At 39.9% G+C, this 25111-nt stretch overlaps 1 protein-coding gene across 2 annotated transcripts in view; it reads left to right on the top strand.

The window, feature by feature from the left end:
• Positions 1-1192: 1192 nt before the first annotated feature.
• The window catches only part of PINX1 (PIN2 (TERF1) interacting telomerase inhibitor 1), a 76401-nt gene continuing 52482 nt past the window's right edge, over positions 1193-25111 (top strand). The window contains exons 1-6 of one of the 2 annotated variants that reach the window (XM_059697602.1): positions 1193-1359; positions 3800-3909; positions 5665-5757; positions 7307-7396; positions 10803-10881; positions 16930-17006. In XM_059697602.1, coding sequence (XP_059553585.1) covers positions 1341-1359; positions 3800-3909; positions 5665-5757; positions 7307-7396; positions 10803-10881; positions 16930-17006 — 468 coding nt within the window. In that variant the 5' untranslated portion in view covers positions 1193-1340. Of the gene's footprint in view, positions 1360-3799; positions 3910-5664; positions 5758-7306; positions 7397-10788; positions 10882-16929; positions 17007-25111 lie in introns of both variants that reach the window. The other variant, XM_059697601.1, reaches the window with a different exon arrangement.

The raw sequence follows: 25111 nt of genomic DNA, 5'->3' as shown, positions 1-25111 counted from the left end.
CTGTGAAAATTCCATTGATTTTGCATCTCTTTATCCCCCTCAGCTCCTGGGTACTCACCAATAGCAGCAACTGTTCTTTTGTGGTTATTTTTTTCTGAGTTCATAAAATCAGAGAAGCCCTGACCGGTTTGGCTCAGTGGATAGAGCGTCAGCCTGCGGACTGAAAGGTCCCAGGTTCGATTCTGGCCAAGGGCATGTACTTTGGTCGCGGGCACATCCCCAGTAGAAGGTGTGCAGGAGGCAGCTGATCGATGTTTCTCTCACATCGATGTTTCTAACTCTCTATCCCTCTCCCTTCCTCTCTGTGAAAAATCAATAAGATATATATATTTTTTAAAAAAACAGAGAAGTTTACCTTGTTTGTCTAGATTCCTAGTTAAAGGTTGAATTCATCTAGAACAGGACTCTAGTCCTTTACATAGCCTCGCTTGGCACCTGGCTGCTTTCTTTGTGTTCTACTTATGTCTGTACTGTCACCCAAAGTTCACTGGAGAGTCACCTGCCCAAAAACATATCCTTACTGTCTGTCTGAGATTCTCATTGTCAGAATCTCAATGAAACGCCTCTGGAGCCAGAGGAACTTTAGTTAAAATTCACAGACAAGGTGCTGGTGTGGACACAGAGAGGAATATGAGAAAAACAACAGCTTTGTCGTGTTGAAGGCATCGTGTTATTAAAAGAGAGATAACATTCGTTATTTGCTTCTCTCTCTCTCTCTCTCTCTCTCTCTCTCTCTCTCTCTCTCTCTCTCTCTCTCTCTCTCTCTCTCAGCAGAGGTAGGACATTAAGAAAAGAGATGGGACACCACCGTGCAGTCTTCCCCTCCAAGCGAGTTTCTACAACTCTGTGTCACACCGTTTTAAATGATGCTGAGGGTACTTGAGACTATTTACATTTTCTTTTCCGCAGTAGATATTGAGCTACTAGAGGGCTGAGTTCACTTCTTATTTCCAGAAGGCACATGCCTGATATGTAGTAATTAATGATGAGAACCCTTGTTCTGCGCCAAACGCTCTTACGAAGGCTTTACGTATATCCAATCATTTAGTACAGGAAATGGCTCAACCTAAGGAATCAATACTCCTCTGTCAGACGCAAAGGTCTCTGACCTCTCCCCACCTAGCACCCCGCCCCGCCCCCTCCCACTCCGCGCCCCGCCCACTCGCCTTCGCGGGTTGGAGAAGCCGTCGCGCCTCACTGACGTCACCAGCGCGCGCCCGCGCCGCAGCCGGTCTCCTGGCACGCGTCAGGTCCGGTGGTCCCAACTTCTCCGCTAGCAGTCTGCCGCGCAGCTCCAGTTGCTGCGGTCCGGACGCCCGCGTGGGCACAGGCTCTGCGACATGTCGATGCTGGCTGAGCGTGAGTGTGGGGCACGGAGGCCCGAGCAGGGCGCGAGGGTGAAGGTTCCAGGTGGCGTGCGGGACCGGACCCGGCAGCAGGGTCTGCGAGTCGCTAGCGCGGAGAGAGGTGGAGGATCCGCGGGCCGGAGCCCTGGGAAGCCGGGTTCGGTTGGCCCTGCCTGCCGCGGAGATTTCCCAGCCCAGCCTTCTCCAGAAGTTAGCTGCCGGTCTGCTGGTGAAAGAGACCGCGAGGGTCACGTTCAGAGCTGGGCGCGCGCGGGGGGTGTGAGTGAGCCACCAGGACACGGGTCCTGGGGACCCCGACTGGTTCTTCTCGCTTCCCTGGAACCTCAGCGTCCTCGGGTTGGAAAGAGATGAGGCCGGCAGACTCTCCTCAGACATCGACGGCCCGTTCTCGACGATGTATGCAACCCAGAAATGGAAAAGCGAACAGATTAGAAGCATCAAAGGCAGGAAGAAGCCTTTTTTAGGGGGTGCAAGGCTAAGTAAGACTGTGGCGGTGTTAACTTTACTGAGATGCCTCATCCTGCCTCAGTTCGCCTCTGACATTTACCGCCACTTTGTGAAATTCATTGATTCCCTTTCTGGAGCGGTGCGTAACTTCCGAATGGTACCTGTAGCTACGGTTGCCTGCCACCAGAGGGCAGTGGTGCTTTGGTCATAACTTTGGAAGTGGGTAGTGAGAACAGTTTACTTAATACGTAGACCAACAGCAACTACTCTGAGATTTTGTGACATAAATGCTGTCAGCATTCTTTTAACTAAGGGGATGGAGGGCTGTGAGCACAAAGCGAAATGGATTAGCCTCCACTCCAGCTTACAGGAGCAGGAATTAAGGTTCAGAGGAAAATGATTCACCCCAGGTCATTGAGCTAGAAATGGACAAAATTGACCTAGTTGTCTCTCTAGCTTTACATTGTTGCTACTAGGACCAGCAGTTTTCTACTGTTTTGAAATAGGGACTCATAGAATTGAATATGTTTTAGATGGTGAGCTTAGAGCCTAGATTTCTGAGGTCTCTTCTGGTTTTAATATTCTTTGATATGTGCTTAATTCAGTAGGTACTAGGGAACATTGGCCCTGGCTCTGCTTAATTCATTTGTATCTCTTTCCGTGATTAGTTTCTGTGTGGTATTTAAAAACTTCATTTATTATCTTTAGCGGTAGGTTGTCTTAAAAAATCAATGAGATGGTGAATGTGGAAATAGTTTGAAGTATGAAGTGGTACACAGGTGTAAATTCTATTTGTAGACATCACTAATTACAATTGCATGATTTTAAGGGAATATTTTCAGTTCTCTCTACACCATACCTCCAAATGTTCTTCCTGATTCAGTTTGGAAGATTGTATGTTTCTGCGGGGGGGGGGGGGGGGGGGGGGCGGGGAGAAACTGAGAGGTTGGCTGCGAGCTGGCCCCTCCCCTGCCCCCGTTGCGGGTTACCCTCTGTGTGTGGGGCAGGGGCCTTGGCCTGGCGTCACCTACATCCCCCGCCATCCACTCCCTGTTCCCCGTTCGCCATTGGGTGATTGGAGCTTGCCTGCCGGGGATAGGGACTGAGAGGTGGTCAGTGCCCCTCATAATGATTGGTTGAGCAGGCGTTCTGCCGTTAGGATCAATTTGCATATTACCCTTTTATTATATAGGATAGAAACACTAAGAGATGGATATAAACAACCATAATACAGAAAAATGTTAATTGAATGCCAAAAAGGAAGCAGATAATTTATTCTGAAAATTTATAGAGGGAATCATAAGAGTTTGGGGCATTTCAGTGAGAAGGGAAGGTACTGTGAGTATCTGTAGATCACCTGTGTGGAGGGCACAGTTGACTCTCCCCAGGATCATAATGACTTTTGTATGTCGTGGACTAAGAATATAACCTTTGACGTCAGTAGGACCTTTGTTTGTATAAAGGCTCTGGATTTTGCTAAGGACATTAGGCACATTTCTGTCTCTAAGCCTCAGGTTTTCTCATCCATGGAGATAAGAATATCTACCTTCACTGGGTTACCGTGAAAATGGAATCTAATATGTGGGGAGCGTTTGGCACATAGTGCATGGCAACAAAAGCAGTAATGACTGCTGCTGCTGCTGCTGGTGCATTCATAGGTTGCTGCCTTTAGCTGACCGTGGAAGGCCCAACTGATGGTATGTCTAGGTATTTCGATTTGTCATCTTCGGAGCGAATGTCTTCTTTTTTGTCTTAGAAGGTCAGTTTGTATGTTGGGAATATATTGTTATTGGGAATATATTGTTGGAAATCAGGGTAAATGATCCAATCTGATGCTGAATCTGGTACCTGTATCTAATAAAACATAATGTATGTTATCTTTTATGCAAGTATGTGTGTGTGTGTGTATTAGGTATGTGAATATTTGTGTGGTGTTTTCCAGGTTTGAAAGGTAAGTTGCTAAGGAGATACTTTGTCATTTGCAGGTCGGCGGAAGCAGAAGTGGGCTTTGGATCCAAGAAATACCAGGTGGAGTAATGATGATTCCAAGTTTGGCCAGAGGATGCTGGAGAAGATGGGGTGGTCTAAAGGAAAGGTATTTCGGAGAAGAGCATAAAAAAAGTCAGATCCATGCAAAGCGATTACAAGTCAGGAGAACGCATTTTTCTTAGGAGACTTAGAAAAATTTATGTTTTGGATCAGTAAGCGGTTTTGGAGAAATAACTCAACTATAGTGACCTAGTGGTGATAAAGTTAGAACATAAATGTTAGCTCTCTTTATCATTCAAACTGCATGATTAGCATCTTTTAGTTACACTTTGAATCATACTTAACCACCAGGTTTATGTTGCTAAGAGTAATACTTTATTACCCTTCATAACTAGACTACACATTTTCTGCTGTTTCTCACATTCCAGTTATTCCTGACTCAAATAGGACTTCTCCTGATCTCTCTACACTTAAATGGTCTCGTCAAGGCCTTTAATGATCTTGTTGCCAAATGCAGTGGACCTTTCTCTGTCCTCACGTCAGTTAATCCCTTAGCAGCATTGGACCTCACAGACTACTTCCTTCTTGAAATAATTCTGTGTTGACTCCCACGGTACTGCTTCTCTCTCTCTCTCTCTCTCTCTCTCTCTCTCTCTCTCTCTCTCTCTCTCTCTCTCTCTCTCTCTCTCTCTTTTTTCTTCCTTCTACTTCACCAGCCACTCCTAATTGCTGGCTGGCTCTTCCTCCTCCTGACTATTGAGCTGTGGAGCCCCAGGCCCTTTTCTGTACTCTGCTCAGGTTCGCTCATTTATGCCAGCCTATGCTTGAATTATCTAAATGCTGAGGTTATCTAACCGTTAACTTTTCTGTATCTAGCCCAGGTCTGTTCCCTGAGCCCCGGTTTATAAATGAATCAGCCTGCTTGACATTTCCACTGGAGTAGGCGTCTCAAGTTTATAATTTTTATTAGGAAACTCTTGATCTTCCAGATCTTTTTCTTCTCAATTTTCCCCATTTTTGCAAATGGCACCTGTTTACTCAAGCAAGAAACCTAGGAGTCAGACTTGGTCCTGCATCTCTCACTTTCTGTGCCCCAGTCATTACTCCTCTCTCTCCAGGGCATCCTCCTGGTCCAGCCACCGCCAGTGCTTGCTCTGATCACCGTTCCACCCTGTCTCCTGCTTCCCTGCCTCCCTTCTTTTCCTCCTCGGGGCCTTACGACAGCCAGAATGAGCTTTTAAAATACAGAAATTAAATCATATCATTCATTTGCTTAAAAGTTCAGTGGTTTCCCCCTGTTTTAAAGAAGAAGATCCAAATTTCTACCATAATTTTCAAGGTCTGTGAGGTCTAGCCCCTTCATATCATCTTATTTCCTCTTCATTCACTGGGCTGAGGCCAGCCTGCTGGTGCCTTTTGATTGATTCTGCAGTATACCATGCTCTCTGGGACACCTTACAAATGAGCGTTGATACAGGGACCTGGAGTCCCTTTCTCCCTGCTTCTCAGCATTGTTTTGTAAAATTAGTTAATGGGCAGAGCCACAGACTCATAAGACTTCCCATCGGCTTCTAATAGTTTTGTGGCAGAACTCTGATTCGGAGCATTAAAAAAGCATGTTCTCCATAGTGTTTCCCTGGTCCTTAAATTAGGTCTCAGGTTGAAGAATTATAAGTGCATTTTTTGTGATACAGCCATATCTTATGAGAATCCATTACACTGTATTCTCTTTGAGGGCACAGGTAGTGCCCTGCTCCTAGATGTTTAGTAATGAATGGCATGATTGATGAGGGAAGATAGAGATAATCACTCTTTATATCTGATTTAAAAAGCTAACTGTCTCTGTGTTTAATCTCCACAGGGTTTAGGGGCTCAAGAGCAAGGAGCCACAGAACATATTAAAGTTCAAGTTAAAAATAACCACCTGGGACTTGGAGCCACGATCAATAACGAAGTGAGCAACAGTGTATCTGCTGGGGGTTTTCCTTGCATAACTGACTTTTTGTAAATATATACATTTTAAGTTGATCAAATTGATCCGTTTTCAACTGTTCAAGTGTGTACCCTCCATGTTTTGGTTGAGTAAAACGCCCATAGCTGAGCTGGTTCTTTATCAGGTGTCCTGCCTGCTCCCTCGGCCTTATTGTCTTCGTGGGGTTCTTTCCTTGCGTATGTGTAAGAGATGCAAACTAGTTTTATTGCTAAACTTTGCAAAATGTATTCTTTTTATAGAAATACTCATTTCAGGACAGACAAGAAGTTTTACCTTTACCTGTGTTCTAATATTAGCTTATATTATTAAAAGTTGCTGACATTTAGTTTCAGAAAGAAATTAAAAGATTCTCCTGCAAGAAAGTGCTACTCTTTTCCTGTACCATTGTCTGTTTCTGACTGTTGGTGTATAGCAGTTAAATTTATGCACATTTCCTCGTAAACACTGACACTTTGTAAATATGACACTGTAATTAAAAATTAATGGCCTATCCAGTCATCATGCTTTTTATTTTCAGAATTATTTGCTTCAGACAGCATCTAAGCTGAAAGCTTTGTTCTTAATTATTTTTTTAAAGTCTTTTATTTTTTTTCAATATTCTTAAATTTTTACAACCAACAGAATCTGGTAGAAAATCTGGAGAATTTCATTAGGTAAACTGAATTCCTTTGATTAGTTCAGAAGCACTGAGTAGTAGACTAGATCAGCCAAATTTTCTTTACTAACAACTAAAATTTTAAAAGACTACAGAGGGAGTTTATATAAAGTTGATTTTGAAGGTAGTTGCTGAGAGATGTACAGATGTACTTCATTTTTTAGGAGCAGCATTGCCCAGTAAACCTACTTAATATGCTTAACCTTAAGCAGTCTTAAAATAGTGTGTATGAGGCAAATGCCTCCATTGATACCTTGCTTCCCACGGGTTAGGTGGTTTTGGAGATGTTCCTTCACTCTTAAATCCAGGTTCTCTTTGTTATAATGAACTCACTAGCTTGTCACCGTACAGATGGGTGCCGATTGATTCCCGGGACTTGGAGTCCTTTCTCCTCCATTCTCCAGTGTTAAATTGTAAAAGGGGGTCCATGCCAGCAAATAGAATTGGGCAAAATATTTAAAGTTCAAATGAGCAAGGAAGAGAGTCCCCAAGTTCATGATTGCATTTTTCCTTTGACTTATATGATTTTCCCTTAGTGAGAAAAAATTTTTTATTTTGCTTTATTTTAATATTTAGCATATAGGTTGCCTACTGATTATTTGACTATAAATTGACTATGTATAAGTTATCCACATTTGAAATCAGTGCTGAAGTTTCCAAGGAGCCCATTTGTAATACTAAAATAAATACATTTCATTTCAAATCTACATTATATCTTTCAAATTTTAAATATCTTGGTGAAACATTTAAAAATTCATGCTAACCACCAGATTTCCTTGATTCCAAGATATCTCTTATCTCAGCCAGTGTAGGTAAACTATGGACTTGCCTCTAATGATTTTTTGTTTGTTTCAGGACAACTGGATTGCTCATCAGGATGATTTTAACCAGCTTCTGGCTGAACTGAACACTTGTCATGGACCAGAAACAGCAGGTAGGGGAAATCTTTGCCTTGTTATCCATTAGATTTATAAGACATAATCTCTCAATTTAAAATATTCTTACCAATTATTTTTACTATAAGCATCACATATCCAAAAGTTAATTTATTGAAGCAATTAGAAACAGTCTTTCCTGTTTATATTTTGATAGTGCTTTCATTGCATGTAAAAAGACAACACTTCTGATTTAAGAGTTTGAGAATGGCAAGGTAAATCCATTCAGTTTACAGCCTCAAATAGTAAAGTGATCTTTCCAGGGTTCCTTGAATGTGTCTAAAAACATTTTAAAAATACAAAGCAAGAAATACCAATTGGAACCATAAATTAGCAGCCAGCAAAGGCTTAATAAAAAAGCCTGTTTTTTGTGTTGATTCTACTTAATTAAACTGTTTTACCTTTTAATGTATTAAGAGATTCTGGGTATAGTAAAGTTTGTTGCAAGGGGCTCAATACTAGAGATTGTATTCCCAAGCTGTAGGAATTAGAAATGAAACAATTGGACATTGGGCTTCCCTTATTAAGTTTAAGTGTGCAGTTCAGTGACATTAAGTATGGACACATTGTTGTGCTACCATTATCACCATCCACCCACAGAACTCTTCATCTTATAAAACTGAAACTCTATTCCCATTAAATACTGACTCCCCAGTCCTTCCTCCCTCCAGCACTTGGCGACTACCATTCTACTTTCTGTCTCTGAATTTAACTACTCTAGGTATCTTATGTAAGTGGGATCGTAGTATGTGTCCTTTTGTGTCTGGATTATTTCACTTAACATAATGTCCTCAAGGTTCCTCTATGCTGTAGTATCCAATGTTGTACCTTCTGTTTAAGGCTGAATAATGTTCCATGCTGTGTATACCCCATCCTGTTTGTCTATTCATTCATCGATGGACTCTTGGGTTGCACCTCTTCTCACCTCTTGGCTCTTGAGGAGGTGTAAATGTTTAGGCTTTAGTTCAGCAAACATTTATTGAGCTACGTGCTGGATATGAAGTTAATAGACTTGAGGATATGCAGATGTATACGACATAATCCCTGCTTGAGAAGTAGCAGACAGGATATGCTAGTAATTGGTAAAATTGTAGCATGAATCTAACAGTGAGAAGATTTATTGTAATGCTATATATGGGAGTGAGCCCAAAAACATCAAGGGAGGTACTCTGTATTTTTGCTAATCAGATTGGACTTCTTGTTGGAATCTATAACTTGGACAGTTTTCCTTGTCCATGGTTTAACTATTAGAACTATCCAATGTGTGGTCCTAACATAAAAGATGATAATTTGTTAGCCAAAAGAAAATGTTTTGTGAAAACACTTACTGGACTGATATTAGGAAATGCAGGATCTATGCAGCAGTAAAATTCAAGGACATTAGCCCTTACTAATTATAAACAAAAGCATCTTTATATTCAGGATCACAGCTGAAATCAAGGGAAATATAAGTTTGTATTTTCTAATCTATCTGCCTAATTTTTCTCAATGTACTTCTGAGATTTATCCCTCATGTATTATCAAAGTGCAGTGGGTGAAATGTTTAAAGTGACCCAAGAAACTCTATTATTTGTCAGGAAGGTAGAAAGCGCATGACGGATGCCAAGCAGCAGTGCCTTGTCCTTGGGCAGCCCCATCCACAGGTTCACCTTTGCAGGCTGATTCTTTTTATTTTTGTCTAAACATAGAAGTCTCTTGAATCATTGGCTGCAGGGGAGTTACCAGTCTGTAGATTGAGTTCCACTTCGAGACCACTAGAGGGTGCTGGTGGCCCTGTGACAGGGACTGGGCTTTGGTGGCTGCTTCCTATCTAGCTCAGTACAGTCCAAACCAGGCCTTGTACCGCCAGTCCCAGTACTGAAAAGCCTTAGGAATATCCCTTTAAGGAAAAAGCTGTTCAAGGAGTGGACCTGGAGAGCTAATAAATTATTTTTCTGCCATGTCATCTTTCATAAATACAGTATCTTTATTCAAGTGAATTTTTGGTCAGAGTAAAGCCAAAATTACTATATTAGAGCTAAAAAGCAGATGACACAATAACATTTTTTTTCTATAATAATATTTTTACTTCCTTAAGATTACTTACCAAATTCATGCAATTTGCCTTTCAATTAAACAGAAATTCCATACTGCCCTCTTCATAGAATCTTGCAAACATCCTGGAAATAACCCTTATCTCCTTTTGGGACAGAAAAATCAGTATATCTTTAAAATTTCATTTAAAAAAAGTTATCTTAGTTAGTTCTCTCTACCATACTCAACTTAGCTTTTTTGTAGACGTAATTTCATGGTTTTAGGAAATGTTTGTTACTTCCATCAGATATTTTGTTCCTTATGGTTTTAAGCTGGGATGCTGATAACCTGCCATCCACAAAGGTGTGGGTTAGGACAGGAATCTTCAAATTATTTTGCTCACATACCCTGTAAGGCAGCGGTTCTCAACCTGTGGGTCGCGACCCCTTTGGGGGTCGAACAACCCTTTCACAGGGGTCGCCTAACACCATCGGAAAACACATATATAATTACATATTATTTTTGTGATTAATCACTATGCTTTAATTATGTTCAATTTGTAACAATGAAAATACATCCTGCATATCAGATATTTACATTACGATTCATAACAGTAGCAAAATTACAGTTATGAAGTAGCAACAAAAATAATTTTATGGTTGGGGGTCACAACATGAGAAACTGTATTAAAGGGTCGCAGCATTAGGAAGGTTGAGAACCACTGCTCTAAGGGAATTTTGAAAAGCAGTATACCCTAGCTCACATTTTTATATCAACATCTATGTTTTTAATCATAGCTTCAAATTATTGCAAATTGTAATTTCTGTCTTATTGGGAAATATAGGCATTTAAAAAAACACCCATTACATTAGTCCCAAATGTATTCAGTAGATAAATACCAGAGCAATTTGATACCCATTGTCTTCTATTTAGAAATATACAGACAAGTCCTTAATAGTCAGAAATATTATATTTCATAGTTCCTTTTCCTCTGAGATAATATTTTATGTTAATATGTTTTTGCTTGAACTTTTAAAAATTCTTCATCCTATCATATTTCTCTGCCACAGTCATTCACCCATTGGAGGAATTTTGAGTTATATCCAGTATTTTACTATTATGAATAAGGCTATTATGTACTTTGGTATATAGATTTTTATGTGAACACAAATTTTCATTTCCTCAAAGACTGTATACATTTCTGGAAAATAGCCTTGCTTGATTCATAGTATACAGTTCAAGAAAAATTTCTAATCATTTAGTTAGAGTTCAATAATAAGGGACAGGGTTTCCAAAGATTTTATTTAAATAAGACCATGTCACTGTAAGAGAGTAAATGAGAATGATTACAGAGAGTTTAATGTAATGCCCTTTTTTTTTTTTTTTAAGATTCCTCAGACAACAAGGAAAAGAGATCGTTTAGCCTTGAGGAAAAGTCCAAAGTCTCCAAAAACCGTGTTCATTATAAGAAATTCACAAAAGGTAAAATTAAGCGTTTATTTATTTGTTATTGATACCTCTGTTCCCACTGGGTTTCTTAAAGCAGTTTTAGCTCTTCGCCAGCATTACGTCTTGTACGTTCAGAATGGGGAATTATGGATAGCATGACTGGGTGGATCTAAAGCGGTGCTCAAGTTTCAGTATTTATTGTTAGTCTACTGGGGATCTGGTTAGAGTGCATCAGATTCATTAGCTCTGAGGTGGGGCAAAGCTGGAAGTCAACTTGCTATTTAGAGGCAAAAAGGGACTTTAAATGGCTAGGTCAGGAAATAATTCTAATTAACATTTTTAGTTACATTTTCTTGTTTTTCAGAGTTTGATGTTGGTGTTGAATAGTTCCTGACATTTTTCAATTTAGAGAATTATTCTCTGTAATAAGAACTCCAGTATGAGAAATCTCACTTCCCAGTTGATCTTTATATTATTCTACACCTTTTCTTCATTTCATGGAGTGTTAACTTAGGCACTCCTTTTCATTGCGAAGATAGTGTTAGAAAACATGTTTGAGAACTGGGTGGTAAATCCTATCTTCCTCCATCACCTCCCCACTCCCCAATACTTGTAGTCAATTGTGCATGCAGTTGTCCTCTTGAACCACTAGGTGGCGGTCTTGTATTGTAAGAAACAATTTAAGTAGCCCTCATCTACTCCCCAAATGTTTTCCCAGAAAACAGTGTTCTGTATTAAGTGCACTTTCTAGGGACAGAAGCCTATTTATTGCATAATATACTTAAAGTATTAAATATGATGATAATTTATGTTGTAATATCCAGTCACAGTTTGATGGTTCTTTTATGGAAGATTAGATATACACACCCATCTCTTTGTTTTAGTCTTGTTGACATGATTGGGAATTCCCTAACTCCTAGAACCTGCCTGAATAGCAGTGGGAGCTGAAATTCCCACCACTTTAAACTATTAATGGTGGTTCTCACTGGGGCACAGGACCCCAAAAGGTAGGAATGAGTTTGCTGTAAATGAGAGCCCACGGCAGAGCTGAATGGAGTGGGGAGCTGACTAGCATGAGGAATGTGTGCGAGGAGACGCTGGTGCTTACTTCTGGCCCGTCCCAGTGGGTGTGGTTTGTATGGCTCTTCCTGTCATCCCTCTTTCTCTCAGGCTAGAACCTCTGTTGTTTTTCTCTGTGGCCTCCGATCAGGGTTGCTCTCCACCCCTACCTGCTGCAGGACAGAAGACAGGCCTTGCTGGCCCTTCAGTCCTTTTGAGGAGAGGCTGAAGGTCAGTTCATGCCCATGATGTCCAAGCCCTTAAATGTCCCTCCTTTTCTCATTAGACCCTATAGAAAAAAAAGAGACAAAGCAGAAGTGTACTGAGCAAATTCGTGACATTAAAAGTGTGCCTGTGTCTTTTGGACAGTATGGCATCCTTTAAAGCTTTCACTTTTGCAAATAAAATCTTCTAATTTTCTTTTTGTTCCCAACTACATGCATGAGTTCATCTGAAGCATTTGCTGAAGCCAGGATAAACCTCATTAATCTACTTTAATCTAATGGGTGCCGGGAGTATCTGCTTTCTATTTCTCTATTTCTAGTTAAGCCACTCCCTTGCCAGGTGACCCTGTCAACTTGCTTGGTGTGTTGTGCCTTCATTCTTTCTCTTTTAAGATGAGGTACGCCTACTTATTAGCCTCCTTGGGGAGGTGGGGACATTGGTATGCAGGGAAGAGAGTTCCAGGTATGTTGTGAGAAAGGAGATCGAGTGAGAAAACAGAAATGCAGATTGGGAATAAGTAGAAAGATGGGAGAAGGAGGCAGAAATCCAAGTAGTGAAGAAGACAACTATTTACCATCCATCTTAACAATGTGCAGGGAAAGGTTATTTTAAAGTTCTTTATTTGCATAAAATAAATTTGTTCTTGTAGAGTCACCGGATATGAATGATCAACTCTGTTTCCTCTAAGGTAGGCTGTCTTAGGTCGCAGGAAAGCTGATGCTGGCCGTCACTCTCTCAGACAAATCCCTTAACCACCTTCCTTCTTTCAGACTCAGTTTCCTCTTTTGTAAAGTGAGGAAAGATTTTTAAGACATTATTGAGTTCTAAAATAGGTTCTGTTTTATGACTTATTAGTAATGACCCCATTGTATGGAACTTTTGATTGTTCAGCATTATGGATAATAAGGAAATTAGCCTGTGGGTATGCTCATAATGAAAGTAATTCACTTATTGGATGAGGATGATTCGTATTGTAACTTTGTCTGTGGTCCAGGAAATTAAAACACGGGAAGGTGGCATTTTATGTAGCTTAGTGTGATGAGTGAAGATAAAGATTTTATTTTAGTGAGATTACAGTAGCAAATAGCATTGTAAAATTTGCTGTTGCATCAGTATTGGCTACCATTTTAGTTCTGATACATTATTTCTTTCTCTAGTCCCAAGTTTATAATTTTAATTTGAAATAATTTATTAAATAATTTTAAAAGCTAATTTCATCTATATTTGTTTAAAAGCCTAACTTCAGCATGGTTTCTTTTAATTTGAAAATTGTTTGGCAATGCCATACCTGCAGAGAGGAAAAAATAGGGAAAATATCAGTTTCTACTAAACCATTTTCTATATACAGTGAGCAGTTGTTGAGAGCATTGCTGTATCGTCCCCCCCCACCCCACCCCCCGTTGTGCAGTGGATGGATAAAAAGTTGCTTATTAAACTATAGTGTATAACTTCATCATGGCAATTTACTCAGAGTTCTTATCTCTGTGACTATCTGTAGTATTTGTAGTGTTTTGCTTCTTAAATAAGGAAACTGCATGTATAACACAGGTTCTGGTAGTTGTCTTGCTAGTCTGGAAACACAGACTGGGGTATATCTAGCATGGTTAACTCCTCCCCTCCTACAGTCGGACTCTGCTAGTAAAGGGCCTTAAGTTTCCTCTTCTGATTTTTTTTACATTTATATATAAAGTAGCACCATCTCAAAAAATTCTGACTCTTGTTATCATTTCACCTTCTACTCTGATTCTTTCCCATTTCCTGGTTTCTGACATTATCCTTGCAGGGAAATTTCCATAATCTCTGTCCTAGGCTTGTCAGTCTCAGGTGTTTTCATTTAAAAAACAAACAAACAAAATATAATATTGTTTGTTTTATCCTTCTTGATTGGGGATTGCATATGAATTTTCTAAGCAAGTGAAGCTACCTACATGCCCTTTAATTTTTTATTATAATCAACCTATTTCTCAAACCTGCATTCTTTACCCTTGCCCCTGTACTCTGAGTAGAAAAACTCGGGTTTTTTGCACCTCAATTATAATACAATTTTCTCTTTAAACTTGTTGGGTTCTATGTGACTTTTTCCCTTAAACTAAAAGGCTCCAAATCTCTGTGATTCTTAAGTTCTTATGTTTTTTGTTTGTTTGTTTTCATAGTGTCCTTTGCTTCCCGTGTGAACTTCTTGATGTTGTACACGTGTCTGCCAATAGCAGTAACATTCCTCCCTTCCAATTTTTTACTCTGATAGATTGAAAACCTGGTACTCATGATTGTTAGGAAAACAGCTAAAATGATCATAAAGTGCTTTTTCATCTGCTCATCCTTTCATGGACCTTTGTTACATCATCTTAACCACTGGAAGCACTGTTTCCTGGTTTTTGAAATGTTATGGCCAATTGAAGATTGAGATATGCATGAACCATATCCAGACAGATAACGTATTTCCTAGTCTGCTCAATTTCTCTAAGATCTAAGCTTATCGGCAGTATTTCCTGTGATTTGACTGTCATTCAGAACTGAGACCAATAAGCTTTTAAACTCTTTTTTTTAATATGAATATTTTGCTCGGCTGTTGTAGTGCAGTGGTTGAGCTTCAGCCTATGATCCAGGAGGTCACAGTTCAATTCCCGGTCAAGGCACATGCCCAGGTTACAGGCTCGATTCCCGGTGTGGGGTGTGCAGGAAGCAGCCAATCAGTGATTCTCATCATAGGTGTTTCTATCTCTCACTCACTCTCCCTTCCTTTCTGAAATCAATAAAAATATATTTTTAAAAATATGTATATTTTATTTAAATGTGGCCATAAATTTATAGCATTTATAAACTATTCAATCAGGACTATTAACTAATAACTATTTCAATATTGCTTCCATCTTCCATTTTTATCTACCTTAAAGTTCCTTTCCCTTAGTCTCTGACTCTTAATTCTTCTCTGTGTTTTGTTTTCCAGATCAAGTCCCGAGCAAAGCCTGTAACAATCCTGGTTTCTACATTTACTTAAGTGAACTTTGCTAAAGGATAAAAATGTCTGATACAAGAACCAATCACCAACACTGTAGAAATGCTTGCACCTTCATTGGTACAGCTCACTGTCTCTACCAGCCTGGCAGTTTTCCCTTCAATTTTGAGATTTGCTTTTCATCTCTGTGGGGCCATACTTTGTCATCCTGTTTTCAAATTGTAATCTTGCATGTACCCTCTCTTCCTGAATCCTTCCAGCATTCCTTTTAGTTGCATTGCTGTAAAAGAGATCTTTATTTGCATTTCTTTTGGAGTATCTGTTCCATTTCAGAAGATAGTTTACAATAGTTGACCAATACATATATTGAACTAAGTACAACTCCTTTTCCTTAAAACGGAAACTGCCACCCTGAATGTGGTCTGCTCTGCTTCTGACAAAGATAAGAATCGATCTCTAGACCTGCTGAGGGTTTGTCCACCTCTCACCTCCACGACCCATTTTATTCCCCTCTCTTCTGGTTTATTTTCTGAGTTCCTATCTGGATGTGCTTCATTTTGTTCTAAAGGTGGTTTCCGTTGGGGTGTTTTGTCTGGGTTCTACTACGTAATCTCTTAGAAGCAGGAAGCCTTCCTTTCTAGCTCAGCAGGAAAGGAGAGCAGCGTAGAGCCACAGGGGAGCGTGTTCTTCCGGATGGGAACAGGGCGTACTGACTGGCCCGTTGAAATTGCTGCCTGCCTATGAAACTGGTTTTGGCACCTGGCTTTGCATTAATCGAAGGGTGTTTTGTTTTTTTAATTTCATGGAGTCACTGAGCAATATCATATTTGAATGCCCCAGTGGTAGCCAGTGAACTAGAACCTTCTGGGTCATGACATTACTTTGCCAAGTCAATTTTGCTACAAGAAACCAAGAAGCGAGTCTGACAGTGGAACTCGGGCTTCCAACTCAAAATGAAAATTCCTGTGTCTAACCCAGAGCCTACTCCCCCAGAACTTTAAGACTTACATGTAGCAGTTACATTTTAAAAGGCATTTACCTGAAGTTGACAAATGGGAATGGATTTGGTCAACTGCTCACAGAGTATTTTTGGTAGAAGTGAAAATTCCAAAAAATGAATTTTAAATTACTTGGTTTGTGGTTTGAAATTAAGTTAGAGTTTAGCGTTTTTAATAAGAATTATGGGTCTTTTGGCCACTGCTTTTGTGAGAAGCCATTTCATCTCCTGCTTTTATTGTGTATCCTATTATTTAAAGCTAATATAGCAACCTCTTTCACCCTCATCCAATATTTTTTGTTTGCATTTATTCTTTTTAAATTTTTAGTTATTCAGTAACTGTTGAGCTCCTGTATGTCAAATGCAGTGTGTTCTCACTCATAGGTGCATGTACGGCTTTGAAGTTCTATATTCAGCAGCATTTTCTAGTCTGCATTTCATGGTCCTGCATAAGTAGCGCGTGTCTCCTTGAAGTCAGTAAGATCTATTTTATAGCTGGGGGATCCAGAGACACAGAAACAGCATCTTGAAGGCGTGCCAGGAGTGGAGCTGGCTTTAGAATTTAGTTCTCCTCTCAGTCTTGTGCTCTTAGTTGTTTCCACCATTAAGAGAATGTCAGCAGTCCTGGTTCTCAAACATTTATTTGATTTTTAAGTTATTTTAAAGTTTAATGTTATTAGTTAATTAAAGAATTGTCGTCTGTGCAAGGGAGACAGAAGTCAGTAGTTTACAGAATTGTTTCTTTTTCAAAACTCATTTTGCTTTCAGGAGTTTACAGCTCATGTTTGTGCTCTGTGTTTTAGAAAGATTGCTGTGACTCAAAAGCACCGTGTTGTTTTTCCAGGGAAGGACCTATCATCTCGGAGCAGAACAGATCTGGACTGCGTTTTTGGGAAAAGACAGAGTAAGAAGACTCCCGAGGTATTAAGCTACCATATAGCTGATATGTTCTATTTCCACAGTTTGATTTTCAACTGTGTATAGAACGTTTCTTATGATTGTAGTTTTCAGACAAAGTTACCAAAAAAAAGAAAAAAAAAAGCCTTTTAGAGGCTTCTAACAAAGGCTAAATGTGAGCCTCCTTAACAGTTGGTAGACAATATGTTTTATAAGGAATCCCTAAAAGGGATGTGTGTTATTTGGGTTTTATTGTTGTTGTATGAGGACGAGACTAAACTCGGGGATGAATCCTATGGCTGGTTTATTCAAGGGGAAAGTGTATCTCTCCCGTCTGCGGGAGAGAGGGAGGTCGCATGCAGCGATTGTGTGTGCTTTGCTCAGACGGCATCTCTCTATTTGGAATATGGCCTGGGGAGGAAGAACATCACATGTGAACTGCAGTTCTGGTCTGTTCCATTTTAAAACATTTTGAAATGGTGTTGGATCAGCATTGAGTCTGGAAGGGATTTAAAAGCAGTATTTTTTCCGCTGCATAATACTGTTTGTTTCAGAACTAGAAGATAAGAGTAGGGTGACTCAACTATGCCTTAAGCAGGATGAATCTATAACTCATAATCCTAACTGTTAAATCGGGCTGTGCAATATAGCACAACATTTTTGGGGGACCATTTTCAGCTGTAAGAAACAGCCCTGGATGTAGTTGGGATGTCAATATTAGAATTCTTAAAATATGGATTTTTAGAGATAATGGGATCAAAATATTTAAAGTTGATGTTGTCTACGAAAATCTGGAATATATGGTTGCTACAGCTATTACTCAGTTGATCTAGTATGGCATACTTATATTCCTATATTGGTTCCTAGCCAAGGCCCTTGGTAACTGTAAAAAAAAGTCTTGTTTCATTTATTTCTCATATTTCTCCAGGCTGACAAATTTCCCCTGGATGAGAGTTATCAAAGACTTTGGGATGACCAGTTATTTGAAATTTTGGGACTAAATTTTTAGCCTTTTAGCACTTCTCTGACCCTATACCTTTAGCAGTGAGGACAGAGGAAGCAGGCCCCAGAAAGGAAACCTAGGCCGCACAGCTTGCCGAGGGGTGGTGCCTGTAGGGCAGCTGAGTCATGCCAAAGGCAGGTGGGTCATTAGGGAGGAGGTGTTCTGATATCAGGTCATGCTGGATGCTTCATTCTCAAGAGGCTGCTGGAAAGAGCTTCTGGTCACACCTCTTGGTTAGTGTGTGACCTGGATTAGGCCCTCTGCCTGTTCACTAACGACTTCGCATCTGCCTTACCTCAGTCTACCTCTTGAATCCCTCCTTTGACCATTGTCAGTAATTCAGGATGACCAAGGACACTCACCTCTGCTCCGCCCTAACAGCCGCCTCCATGGCCACATCCTGCACCTTTGCTTCAGCCCCACGTCCCACCCTGGAGCCCCGATGCTAACCTTTCTGTTCCCACTCTCAGACTAGCATTCCTGCTGCACAGGCTCTTCCACATCCAGTGTTCTCGAATCTCTTGATCCTCCCTTTTCTCCCTGCTGCCAACCCCTACTACCCCAACCCTCCTCTTCTCCAGCTCACTTTTTGCAATTTTACAGTTGAACAGGTCAGGGAAGGAGATATTACCTGTGGGCTTTTGGTAGAATGTGGAAAGAATTTATTTGATAAGCACAGGAAAGGTTTTCCTTACAGAGATTAGAGGCTTCTAATCCTCGGCAGACATCTACTGGAGGACTTACTGGTGCCATGAGGTTCTCAGCAGTTTGGTGTTACTTGACTTTTTGGTGGTGTGGTCATTTGTGATCATGTTAAAGTGAGCCTGTGTTTGAGAAGCTTCAGAAATAATTGTCCACTAATAACCCAGGGAAAATCTATTTGGGTGCAGTTAGTGTAGAAAAGACACTGTGTTTTGTGCAAGATTTACATCCATTACATCTCAGTCTTCATTCCAGTTTGATGTTTTCTTCTGAGAAATCCTTCTGTGATCCTAAGTGTCTGGCAGGGTGGGTTTATGTCCCAGCTTAGCTCTTGCTCTGTAGCCGTGGTTCTCAGCAACACTTGCACTCGAATCACCTAAGGAGCTTTTTTAAAAAAAAATGCTAATGCCAGGGTTCCACCCCAGGCCAGTCAAATCCAAATCTTGGGTTAGGGTCCGTGCATAAGTATTAAAAAAAGAAGAAAAAAAAATTTAATAAAAAAGCCTGCCCAGATGATCGAGATGATTATTCTAATGTGTAATAAGGAGTAAGGCTTGAGAACCACTAGTCGAAGCCATGATGTGTAACTATACAGAGTGGGCAAAAGTAGGTTTACAGCTGTTCATAGGAAAAATAATATATTAATTAGTAAATAATAATACAAGGATAAACGGTTTCGCATACTCACAGCTGTAAACCTACTTTTGCCCCACCCTGTGTTTGTGGACTTCCAGCGTTAGGGTCAGGAGTGTTGCCTAGGACAGGGCTTCTCAGATCTTAATGTGTACATAAATCATCTGGGGAGTTTGTTAACCTGCAAATTCTGGTTCGTGAGGGTGGGTGGGCCCCAAGATTCCGCTTCTCTGGGAGCTCCCAGTGGTGGTGATGGTGGTGGTGGTGGTGCTGGTGGTGGTTGGGGCACCTCCCTGAGTAGGCGGGGCCGCTGCAGTATTTTACATTTGACTATGTATAGGAAAGATAAAGTGTCTTTAAGTCTAGTTTCATTTTCAAACAACAAATTGAAAGTCAGAGTTTCTTTTAAATTTTACATATACCGAGATTTTCATATATGGAGTTTGCTTTTACTGAGGCACACCCGAATAAACTGTTGCTAAGAAACCTTACCTGTTAGTTACAACAGCCCTTATAGCCAAAGGCGGAAGGTCTTTGATCAGATCTGTTGGAAAATACAACCTCTTTTGGCTCCTGTTCGCAGTTGGGAAGAATATTGCTTTGTTTTTACTCCTTTGACCCCCATAGCAACATTGGCCGGAATTGTATTTGGCATTGCCAAGGCAAAGGCGCTGCTGCAGGCCACATACCTGAAGAATCTCTGAGACCAGGGCAGCTTGAAGGTTAAAGCACTAAGGCCTCTCTGGTGCTCTGGAGAAGGTGCTGACATTGACGCGGTCCTTGCATCTAGATTTAAAGAATCTTGGACATTGACCATGTCTCGCTTGGGGCAACATGTATCTCTCACAATAACCCATTCTTACTAATTTCTACACCCCCTGACTGTTACAATAACAGAATTACAAGTTTATCAACCATCTGTGTGCCAGACATTATGCTAGGCACTTATGATAGTATCTCATTTAATCCTCCTACCAATCCTATGAAGTCGGCTTTATTAGCACCTTTATAGCAAGGAGGAAACCGCGGCTCAGAAGTATTTGTTATAGAGCTCCAAAGTGGCACAAATGGGATTTAAATCCACAGAGTCCTTTCCCTCTAGCACAATACTGCCAGTGACAATGAACTTCTATTGCACTTTTAAAAATCTATATCTAAATGATTTAGTTGTGCTTTAGAAGTTTTCTTTTAGATTTTGTCAGAGACAAGTAGTTAATACTTTATCATAACTTTGTGAGGAAAATGATTGGCTGTTATCCTCATTTTGCTGAAAATAATGTTTGACTTTTAAAACTTCCGCCTTGCCTTCAGGCAAAGTTGAACTGGTGTGGGTTTAGGGCATGTTACAAATGCCTGGGCCAGCTTTGGGAATGATTTTACTTTGTCATTGGAGCTGTAGGCTGGATTTAGAAAGAGCTAGGGTGAGTTTCTGTGGCATAGATTATTGTGTCACTTGTGCACTTTCTGGTCTCAAATGAAATGAATGATCTGAATATATTTTATTCAAAAAATATCAACAGCTCTTGATTAATAATATGAGGGTTTTCTTTGAGCTTTTAATTTTGAAATAATTATAGACACACAGGAAGTTGCAAAGATATTCAGAGGTTCAGAGAGGTCCCATGTGCCCTTCACCCAGTTATCCCAGTGGTTACATCTGGCATAAGTAGTGCAGATGAAAACCACAAATTCACATTGGTACAATGTGAATTCCGTGCCACTTTATCACACTTGTGGGTCCTGTAACCTTGGTCTTGATTAATATGTAGACTATCCTTCCACCACAGAGATCTCCCTCATAGTCACCATCCCTAACCCCAGCAACCACTGTGCCAACAGAAATGTCTATTTGAAGTAGAATATGTGTGAACAGACTGATCTCTCTCAGTTTGATGCTGAGTCTGCTTATATCAGTAATGATCAATACACAAGTTTTAAATGCTGATTGTAGTTTCCATGACCTACCTCCCAGTTATTCATGCTAGATTTTATGTCTTCTATCTATGGGTCTTTAGAGAAAGCCTTGTGGAAAACAGATCGTTTGATGTCTTTAAAAAGTCCAAACCTGTCAATTACTAGTAAGTCATTTACTTTAGTAATTTTGGAAACGTATCAAACTGTAAATACAAAGTGGCATCATCATTATGTGACAGTTTTGTCGGTATAGGACTCCTTGGGAAGTAGCTCAGGGTGCACTTAGTGATGTTGGTGAGCTCCTTTATTTTATTTTTTTTTAAAATATGTTTTATTGATTTTTTTACAGAGAGGAAGGGAGAGGGATAGAGAGTTAGAAACATCAATGAGAGAGAAACATCATCAGCTGCCTCCTGCACACTCCCTGCCAGGGATGTGCCTGCAACCCAGGTACATGCCCTTGACGGGAATCGAACCTGGGACCCGTCAGTCTGCAGGCTGACGCTCTATCCATTGAGCCAAACCGGTTAGGGCAGAGCTCCTTTAAATTGCATGAAAATGTGTGTGGGTATGTGTGCATGTATGTACATAAAGTTCAATGCTTTTATCAGATTTTCAAAGGAGTCCTTGATCCGAAAAAGAGCTTTAAAGTTTTGGACTATGCATAAAATCTCTTCCTAGTTAAAATAAAAAAATCACTTCAAATGAAAATTTTCTTTGTTAGAGTAATACGAGTGAACCTTGTATTATGTAGTCAAATAAACTGTGCCAAGCCAAGAATCTGAATCCTTAATTTTCCATATAACATATAGAAATAAAATAACATCAAAATAAAACAATCCAAGCTAAACGTTTACTAAGATGTTAGGACACATTTATGAAATTTAAATGACGCTTTCTATCCTCTCTCTGACCTTCATGTGTCTGATGGAGAAATCTATCTGCTATATTTTTACAGGTGGATTTGTTCATCTGTCACACGTGCTGGACAGTGAACCACTTAACGAGAGAGGGAGGACCTGTGTGGTACTCATTTCTGGGTCCCTAGCATGCGATAAATTCAGTGCTTGGTGCATGGTAGGGATTCAGTAAATTGAAGTCTCATTGTTCTTCTCTTTTTTTAAATGGACTGAATTGCTACTCATGGTTTGTATAGTTTCATAATTAAATACTCGAAATATTTTGGTCAGTAAATAACTATCTCTTCTTTGAGAGTAGAAATATTCATCAGCTCATTTCCAATTCTATGCCAAGCACATAGATTTTTGAGAGGGGGTTATTGAATGAATGTGTGCTGTGCCATTTTAAGTTTTTGAAAGTCAATCCCATTTGCCAGAAATGAGGTTTCAGACATTACACTTCCCTCTAGAATAGTTTTTCATCGGCTTGACCATTTTCCACAGCTACAGAAGTTACAGGCTTCCTGTCTTTTCAGGGACTATGTTCACTTTATTGGCATTTGGTGTTCCCTTAAGCCACGAAGCTGCCTGGAGCACTGCTTCCCTAGCCGGATCTGGCTGTTCAGACTGCTTGCTTAAACAGTGAAAGACCATCACAAACTATCAATTGCCCTGAAAACTTCTAATAAATCTTCAATATGGGGATGGCTGGTTATATATTTCCGTACATTTTTTTTAATCTTCAGGTCCTTTTCCCCACCGTTTTTGTACTATATTAATCAGAAGACAGTAACTCTGGATTGGAGTGCACCTAAATTAGAGGTGTATGCACTTTCTACAGAGACAAAGAAGTGATCAATTATATTGAATTGAAATTACTAGGGCCCCTAGAGACCTGCAGCAGGTACTTATGCTGGCCAGTGTGCGTGTGTGTCTTTTCTCACTTGGTTTGCAAGTTGGAATCAGAGACATTGAAAAACAAATTCCATTAGTTCCTATCTGGTTGAACTTCCTGATGTTCCTTTTTTTTTTTTTTTTTAGAATTCTCTCATTTTTTCCCTCCCCCACCTTACCAGTTTCCTTCCTCTATCCAGCTTGTTTCCTGATTCAGCCTTATCACTAGAGAAAATACTCCTGAACCATATCAAGGAATTAGAATGTATTACCAGCATTTCTACTTTGTTTCTCCAAACAGCATTTTTCTGACATAGTCTCTTGGCAAAATAATTGTCAGTCTCTGCCTGATTGAATTAAAAACCTAGTGAGAATTATATTCTCCCAGGGTACCCAATTAATGATCACTTCCTTGAATTCTCCTGATGGCCTTTGCTTTTTGAACCAAAGTATGACTTGTTTATGCTTTGTGTCCCTTTATTGTCAATTACCATGAATCCCCGTTCTTTTTCATTTCTTACTGATCATCAAATCTGAAAATGTACTTTAAGCAGATCCTTCTTTTTTCATTTATTGAATTCATGGGGTATTTTTGGACCAGTCTTTCTTCTAGTACTATAAACTGCCCTAAGCAGATCATAGGGGAAGATCACTGGGAAAAGAAGAGACCTTTTCATTTTTACTTGAAATGTCTTTGAATTGGACACTGTTATTTCTCCTTCTGAATTTTCATGTTAATGACGTATATTTATGAATTGGGTTGAGTTTTGTAAATGGTTTATGGGATTTAGACTTAAATTTGAACCTTTCCTATTCCTGCAACTCCTATCACTTTGCCTTCGCCTCCTCACCCCAGATCTGGGCATCAGCATTCAAGAGTTGGGCAGATTTTCCAGCCTAGTGTTGGCTAAGCTTCTAGTGAAGAACTTTTAGTTACAGATAAATTTAAGCCAAGTTCACAACCAGGCCAAATAATATATTTAATGTCTAAAGTTTATTGTTTGTCATCAGTGATGACTTCAGTAATTCTTGTCATCACTTGACCATTGATAACAAAACCAAGGTTCAAAATAATCTCTCTAAGCTGGGACATTTAGCTAAAACTAAGTAGATGAAATTTTATGACAATGTTTAAAGTCTCATTTAGTCCTGGAAAATTTTAATTTTAATTTGGTAGCAGCAGGATGAGAATTAAATTAGAGGATAGGGCACGTAACTTGACCACAAGTTCAACCAAAATATGTAGAATGTCAGCTATCCTGAGTGCAGCCTTGGGCTGCTGTAGATGGGTTGTGCCTGCATGCTGAAAGCGCTGGGCTTTTTGCTTGTTTTCTGCACTGGTGACTATATTTGAACTGTTCTGTTCACGACTTGGTGCCCTATTTTAAAGGAGTGCCTTCAGAGAATGCCATTAGGGACATATTGGAAAGAATGTGATGCACAGGCACTAGCAGGCGGCAGTTGGGAAATGATGCCTGACCACAGAGAGGTCCTGACTTTGAATGTTGGATGCTCTCACTGGTCCTCTAGAAAAGGAACAGTTTTGTTTGGTATGTTTCATAAGGAAGAATTATTGCTAATGGATGATATTCATAGAAAGATTTCTACTCCGAGAAAGAAAGCAGCAAAGCAGCGTGGGTTGATAAACTGGCCAGCTACAGGAAGCACTTTGTGGTTAGAGGTAGGAGTACCTTTGTAAGAGGTAGGAGTCTGCACTAAATGCGTGAGTCCTTCCAAGTCTAAGTTTCCTTGGTTCTGGAGTAAAGAGAACACATGAAATACATCTGAAATGCTACTTGACCTGAAGTTTTGCCTTATCTATGCTTTTTATTCCGGAGATGAATGTGAAAAGTATTTGATGTATTCAAACAAGATATGAAATAATCTTGAGGTAAAATAGCAAATTGTCTTAGTGGATTAATGCTTAAAAGAGTTATTAGAAATTCTGAGTATTAAAGTGAAATGAGCTGTCTTGGATGTTCTTATTTTATCTGTAAACTCAGTTTTCTTATCTATAAAATGAGAGTGTTGAATTCTGTGTTCTAGTAGTAGATTCTATTTTCCAAAGATGGCCTCAGTGATAT

This window comes from Myotis daubentonii, chromosome 5 (assembly GCF_963259705.1).
Source record: "Myotis daubentonii chromosome 5, mMyoDau2.1, whole genome shotgun sequence".
Taxonomy (NCBI): Eukaryota; Metazoa; Chordata; class Mammalia; order Chiroptera; family Vespertilionidae; genus Myotis; species Myotis daubentonii.
This window is presented reverse-complemented; position numbering and strand designations above follow the sequence as displayed.